Genomic DNA, 7,509 nt, shown 5'->3' with positions numbered 1-7,509 from the left:
GCCTTTGGAATACGAGCCCTGATTCTGTGTAGTGAGCCAAGCCCAGTCTGTGAGCCTCAGACACTTGCCAGGGAAGAGGCGCGTTTGCAGGCTGCTGCTGGCTGAGGCAGCTTGAAGCGCAGGTGAATTCACTGAAGCTAACACAGGAGGGTGCAGAAGGGGACAGCTGCCCCCGCTCTGCTCCCCCTTTGGCTGGGAAGGGCGCATTTCCCCCTCGCTGCCGCTAGGAGGCAGGGGAGCTCCACTTGCTGGCTTCCGCCTGCTCAGGGGGCGCAGCTCTCCGCGAGCAACCGGTGGCTGCAGACACGATTCTGTCGCGGCCAGAGCTTTTCTTCTCCTCGAGCAGCAGCAGCTCCCGCTGCTTGCAGCTCCCAGCGCGGGGGAAGAGGAGGGAGGGCAGCAGAGCCAAGCCAGGCAGCCTGCTTGCATGCCGGGCATGCACAGAGAAGCAGCGTGCGAGCTCTGAAGCGAGCCTGACACAGCGACCGGAGGCTTTGGCACTGGCTGGTCGGTTTCACCTGCCGGGCGTTGCGATGGCAAGACGCGTTTCTACGCGAGACTTGATTTTTGTCTAAACCAGCTGCTGCGCTGACCAGAGCCAGGCAGAAGCCAGAACAAAGGCAGGAGCAGGGCGCCCCAAGGCACAGAGCCCCGCAGCGCGGAGCCCAGAGAGCCCCGCGGGTCCGACCCGTCCGCCGCCGCGGAGGCTGGGCGAGCCGATGGTTCCCGGGGACGATCAGCCCCTCCGCTGAGAACAGACCCCGGTGTGGGGTGACCCTCGCTGGGCTGGGGATGGCCCGGAACACGTCCCTGCATTTCAGAGTGGTGGAGGGAAGGAGCCTGCCTGCCAAGGATGTGTGAGTTGGATTCCCGGGCTGGTTGTGTGATGTCCCGTCCGCAGGGGCGCTCCGCTGGGTCCCGGCTCGCCCAGAGCTCAGGGCGGGGCTGGCGGAGGCAGGGGCCGGTGTTGGAGCAACCCCCAGGTGCCGCTCCCCGGCCGGCCCCGTGTGCTGGGTGAGGAATTTGGCCCCAAAGAGGCGTGCCTGGGGTGCCGAGTAGCTCTCGCCGCGCCGGGAAGCGCCTGCCTGATGCCTGGACTCCATTGCCAGGCCGGTCGCTCCAGCTGCAGTCCCGTGGGCTGAGGCACTCAGCGATTGCTGCCCCGTGCCTGGGGCGGGGAGGGTAGTGGGGGGGCTCCTGGCTAGCAGGAGTAGGTGTTCGCTTGTGGCGAGCCAGCCTATTGGCTCAAGACGCCCCCTCCATGCAGTGTGGCCTGGGGGACCCCCAGGCTGCCTCCCAGGGAGGAGAGGAGGAAATGGGCAGGAACAAGTCCAGGATGGAGGCGACCAGGTGCATGTCCAAATAAGAATTCTGGGCTTGCTCTTTCGCACTCTCCTCTCCCTTGGTTAATTTTGGCCTGGGTCAGAATCACTCTTCCAAATCTGAAGGTTGAAATGTGAACCCCTATTTGAATTTTGCAAATTGCCTGAGTTACTAAGGGGGTGACCCGGACCCCGCGACCTGCGTACCAAACCCAGATCTGCAGCTGGCAGCGGGTCCATCTGTAGGCGTGTGTCACTTCCACTGATGGGAGGCCACTGCCTCCTGCTGCTCGATTTTAGCTCTGGAGCTGGGCTGGGTGTGGGGAAGGGAAAATATGACTTGGTCCAGCAGTCTCCATCCTGAGCTGGAGTTGCTGTTCTCACTTATCCATTCTGATTGATATCGATCAATAAATAATGGGATTGCAGCTGGCAGGCGTCAGCACGGTGATAAATCGCAGAGCGGCACTCCCCGGGTGCTCTCGGATCCCCTCCCAGAGGCAGAGCAGGAGATGGGTTGCTTCCCCAGGTGTCTGCCCAATGCTTGGCTCCCATGTTGCATCTTTGGTGTGCAGATGTTGCTAGGATGATGTTGACTGGAGGCAGTGATGTCTAGTAATTAGAATGGGGAGGCTGGGAGCTGGGTTCTATTCCCAGCACGGCTACTGGGTCATTCTGCTCATGTCACTGCCCCTCTCTATGCCTCAGTTTCCCCATATGTAAAAGAGAGGTAATGAGACTGCCCTACATCAAAGGGAGGCTGCAAGTATGGCTGAATGACTTGTCCAAAGCTTGGTGTGTGCGTGCTCCTTGGCTGGATGGCAGCAGAGAGATGTACAACGCCACACGCATTAGTCACATTTCTCCGTATACCCCGAAGCAGAGCACCCTGACACTTGCCATTGTCGAGCTGGAGAAACTCCTTCTGACCTGGGTTTTGGCATGAAGTCTCAAGGCCACTGCGGCACCGAGGTGATGCAGCTCCGTTGGGGTACGTTAGGTCTTTGGTGCATGAGCACTTTTCACCAGCATTTTCTGCACTGATTAAAGCCCAGCTAGGTCTGTGTGCTAACTCCCCAAATGGTCTCCCCTGTTACTGAAGCTGCAGTTTAGGACTGGGAGAATGGGCAGGCTCCCTTGTCTCGATCTCACTATCAATTGTGCTGACTGTTCTTTGTATTCCAAAATCTGCAGGTCCCATTGTCCACTGCCTGTCCTTTGCACGGCCATTTATTCCCATGTAAATCGGGGTAAACACGCTCCCAGGTCATATCTCTCCATCTATACACTTGAAAGGCGACAGTTGCACAGCTACGCGGCTGCAAGTGCTTCGGGGTAGACAGTACCTACACCAACAGGAGGCGTTCTCCTGTCCTGATAGTAAATCCACCTTCCCCAGAGGTGGTAGCTGGATCAGCGGAAGAATTCGTCCGTCAACCTAGTGCTCTCTACACAGGGACGTAGGTCAGCTTAACTGTGTCACTCAAGGGTGTGGAATTTTCACACCCCGTAGCGACATAGCTGGGGCAATCTAATTGTCTAGTGTAGCCCAGCTCTTGGGCTGCTAACCAACAGTGGGCTTATTCCCCTCTTGCGTACACTCTTGTAAATTGGACGCTACATCCTGCAGTCTGAGCGCTCGCCTCCCCATTTCCTAGTGGGTGTTAACACCAGTGGGAAGTCAGCAGAGTGGGTACAAAGTCCATCGTTTGGATTTGGGAGCCATTTTGATTTTGTCAATTCTCACAATACTTGATGTTTTTGGATTTGGCGGGGGGGGGTGCGGGGGTCTTCAAGCCCCAGCTCCTGGAGTCATGTAAGAAGACACTTTCATTTAAAAAGGAAAATCAGTTTCTATCCTTCATGGTAGGTGTCATAACTACACATGACAGGGTAAGCCCCTGTCTGTGTACAGGGCTATAAAATCCCTCCTGGCCAGAGGCAACCTCCTGTTACCTGGAAAGGGTTAAGAAGCTCAGCTAACCTGGCTGGCACCTGACCCAAAGGACCAATAAGGGGACAAGATACTTTCAAATCTTGGGGGGGGGAGAAAGGCTTTTGTTTGTGCTCTTTGTTTACGTGGTGGTTCTCTCTTGGGACTGAGAGAGGCCAGACAGAAATCCATCTTCTCCAACCCATCCCAATCCAAGTCTCCAATATTGCAACCAGTCTAGGTAAGCCAGGCAAGGCGGATTAGTTTACCTTTTGTTTTATGTGAATTTTCCCTGTGTTAAGAGGGAGGTTTATTCTGTAACTTTAAGGTTTTGCCCAGAGAGGGATCCTCTGTGTTTTGAGTCTGAATACCCTGTAAAGTATTTTCCTTCCTGATTTTACAGAGGTGATTCTTTTACCTTTCCTTTTCTTCAATAAAATCCTTCTTTTAAGAACCTGACTGATTTTTCCATTGTTCCACGATCCAGGGGTTTGGGTCTTTGATGATTTTGTAACCAATTGGTGAGGATACTATTCTCAAGCCTCCCCAGGAAGGGTGTGTAGGGCTGGGGGGATATTTTGGGGGAAGACGTCTCCAAGTGAGCTCTTTCCCTGGTCTTTGTGTAAGACGCTTGGTGGTGGCAGCATAGGGTTCAAGGCCAAGGCAAAGTTTGTACCTTGGGGAAGTTTTTAACCTAAGCTGGTAAGAATAAGTTTAGGGGGTCTTTCATGCGGGTCCCCACATCTGTACCCTAGAGTTCAGAGTGGGGAAGGAACCCTGACAGTAGTGGAAAAAAGCTTGTCAACATAGTGACAGCGCAACCTAGCAGAAGCACAAAGCAACTTAGAACCACCCCCAAAAATGTAAGGGGGGGTTGTTTGCTTATTCTCATGATTTTTGAAAGCTTGGAGCTGACCATACTATGCAGCACACCCACAGTTTGCATGGTTCCAGATACCTGGCTAAGGGGAGGGCAGTGGGGAACCAGGGGCTATGCAGTGAAACTGGTGTGAGAAGAGAATTAACACAATGACATTTACAAAACCTCCCTGTCTATCTGAGGCCTGGTCTATACTTAAGGTTGACATAGGGCCGGTTGGCACTGGAAAATTAGGTCCACTCAGCTATGTTGCTCAGAGGTGTGAAAAATCCATCTGAGTGCTGTAGGTAAGATGCCCTAAGTCCCCATGTTTACAGTGCTAGGACAGTGAAATAATTCCGTCAGTCTAGGTGCCACCTCTCGGGGAGGTGGATTCCTTGTGCCAAAGGGAGAAGCCCTTCTGTTGGCACAGGTAGTGTCTACCCTGAAGTGCTGCAGCTGTGTCACTGTAGCAATTCAAGTAGAGAAAAGCCCCTAGCTGTGTTGCTCAGGGGTGTGAAATCCCAAGCAATGCAGCTATGCCAACCGAACCCTCAGTGTAGCCACAGTGGGTCAACAGAAGCATGCTCCCCGCACTCGGGGAGGCAGTATTCCTACAGCCATGGAAAATGCCTTCTGTCACCGTAGGCTGCGTCTGCACTAGGGGCTTAGTATGGCCTAGCTGCACTGCTGCAATCCCCACAGTGCAGACAAACCCTTAGGGTTTTATCCTGCGGCCCATCACCACGGTATCTGAACGTTTGGATGTGTTAGGTTGACTTGTTTCAAAGTTTTTGTTGGTTCCTTGGTAGGGGCTTGTTAGGAGGGAATATCAGAATTGGGGTTTGAGGGCAGAAAGGGGGGTCAGTGTTGGAGATTTATTGGGTAAAAGGGGGTGATACATTGTGAATCTTCTGTAATATTTTTATGACCCCAGGTGTGCCTTGATTTCCCCTATATTTTCCATGGCTACCTGGCAGGGTGTGAAGGAGGACTATTTGTTCTCACAGCATGCTAAAGCCTGGTCTACACTAGAAACTATGTCACTGTGGGGTGAGAAAAATCCACACCCCTGAGCAGCATAGTTAAGCCAACCTAAGTTCCTGTGTAGACAGTGACAAAGCCCTGGCTGGGATGATTTAACTGGGGATTGGTCCTGCTTTGAGCAGGGGGTTGGACTAGGTGACCTCCTGAGGTCTCTTCCAACCCTAATCTTCTAGGATTCTATGGCGGAAGAATTCTTCTGTTGACTCAGCTGCCAGCTCTCGGGGAGGTGGATTACCTACGCCGAGGGGAGAATCCCTCGTGTCGCCAGAGGGAGTGTCTTCAGGGAAGCGCTGCCGCAGAGCAGCTGTGCTGCGGTGGCATTCTGAGTGTAACCAAGCCCTGAAGCCGACTGAAGCCATCCCTGCACTGCAGAGACTGAAGCCATCCCTGCACTGCAGAGTTAAGCCGACTTAAGTTACAGTGAGGATGGTAAACCACTGTGATTGCATGGTTTGTGCATGTTCACACAACGCTCCTTGTGGTGGGCTCTAGCACCAACAGGGAGAGCAGTGTGCCGTGGGTAGCTATCGCACTGTGCAAATCTCCACCTTCTCCCACTGGGCACACTGGGAACGGATCACAGTGCCTCTTGGGACGGGGTCACCACCCCCACGATGCAGTTTTCTTCCATACCATTATTCCAAGGGCTTCCGACTGTGTTTTGTGCTGTTTTTCAACTGCCCCTGCAGGGCTGGCCTTACCCTGAGGCGAACTGAGGCAGCCGCCTCAGGTGCCAGACTTGGGCGGGGGGTGGGCGCCACTAGGACCCCGAGTGTAGAAAATGGTGTCTGCTGCTGGTGCATCTGGATTCTCTCTGCAGGAGACGCACAGAGAGGGGGGAGCACTCGGCTGGAGGGAGGAGGGCACAAGAGACAGAACATGCAGGCCGGAGAAAAGGGGAGAGGGAATCACAGAAAGCAGCAGGAGCTGCAAGGGGAGAGAGGAGGAGGAGCCTCTTATGTACCTCTCTAGCCCCCCAGGGCCTGGACTGATTAACCCCAGCTTCTCAGGGAACTTCCTGTTTCCTGCTGCTTCCCTGAACCCACTTGAGGAGAACAGGCAGCCAACTGAAGTAGTAGAAGCCAGTTAGGCCCTTAAGACGCTGACATCTTCCCTCACTCAGGCCCTGCTACCAGCCTGCTTATTTGTCCCCTTCAACTGAGTGCTGAGAGCCACTATAGCTGGCCCAGAACAGCAGTCATGAGTGAAAGAAGAAAACGCCCCTCTGGGGAAGCATTCAGAAAAAGCAAGCAAGCAAAGGAAGCTTTTCTATCTAAGCAGGAAGGAGCTCTCCTGAGATACAGAGACACAAATGTTCATGGTGAGCCTTCCGGCTGCAGTGAGGATGTGAGTGGTGAGGAGATGCCTGATCTTCCAGTCAGTCAGAGTGCAGGTGACCTGGCAGCTACTGTAGCATCCGTATCTCCATCTCAAATGGATGTGGCCATGCACATTCCTGAAGAAAATGGTAGATCAGAGAAGAGTGTGGTGGAGACGCAAGAAACAGCTGCTGCTGAGTTTAGTTCCTTAAGTCTAGAGGATCCAGGACTGTGGACCCACTTGAGCTGTAGCCTGAAGGACTTCCTTGTACTGCGTGGGCCACAGCAAGTGAAAAACTTCATGTTCCCCAAAGACAATGAAAATAGAAGTTTCCATCCAACACATTACTGGCCTGAAATCCCCAGTGGTGACAAAGTGGAGAGGCCATGGCTTGTGTACTCAAAAACCCAGAATGCTGCATACTGGTTTTGTTGCCAACTCTTCCAGTCTAATGTTCCAGCCACATTGGGTTCTACAGGAACAAAGGACTGGAAGAATCTGGCTAGAAATCTGGCATGCCATGAGAAGGCAGCAAATCACCAGAGAGTATTCCATAGGTGGAAAGAGCTTGAGATGAGACTAAGGTTAAAGGCCACCACAGATGATCAGCATCAAGAGATGATTGCATCTGAGTCTCTTTACTGGCAAAACGTTCTGAAAAGGCTCATTGTATTGTGAGAATGCTTGCTACCCAAAACCTAGCACTGCGTGGCACTTCAGATCAGCTGTATGTGCCAAACAATGGAAACTTCCTTAAAATTGTGGAGCTGATGGCTGAGTTTGATGCTGTACTCCAGGAGCATCTAAGAAGAGCCACCACCCAAGAAATGTACACACACCAGTGCCTTGGAAAAACCATTCAAAATGAGATCATACAGTTACTGGCAACAAAAGTCAAACAGAAGATTGTGGCAAATCTGAAGTCAGCAAGAGATTACTCTGATATTCAGGACTGCACACCTGACATCAGCCATACGGAACAAATGACTTTAATGGTGCGTTTTGTAACAACAACAGAACCTAGTGAA

General features: G+C 52.9%; 1 protein-coding gene across 1 annotated transcript in view; it reads left to right on the top strand.

Moving 5' to 3' along the window:
- The first annotated feature begins 792 nt into the window (after positions 1–792).
- RASAL1 (RAS protein activator like 1) overlaps positions 793–7,509 on the top strand; it is a 103,643-nt gene continuing 96,926 nt past the window's right edge. The window contains exon 1 of the mRNA XM_077834933.1: positions 793–857. Within this exon, the coding sequence (XP_077691059.1) occupies positions 793–857 (65 nt within the window). The remainder of the gene's footprint in view (positions 858–7,509) is intronic.

This window comes from Eretmochelys imbricata, chromosome 15 (assembly GCF_965152235.1).
Source record: "Eretmochelys imbricata isolate rEreImb1 chromosome 15, rEreImb1.hap1, whole genome shotgun sequence".
Taxonomy (NCBI): Eukaryota; Metazoa; Chordata; order Testudines; family Cheloniidae; genus Eretmochelys; species Eretmochelys imbricata.
This window is presented reverse-complemented; position numbering and strand designations above follow the sequence as displayed.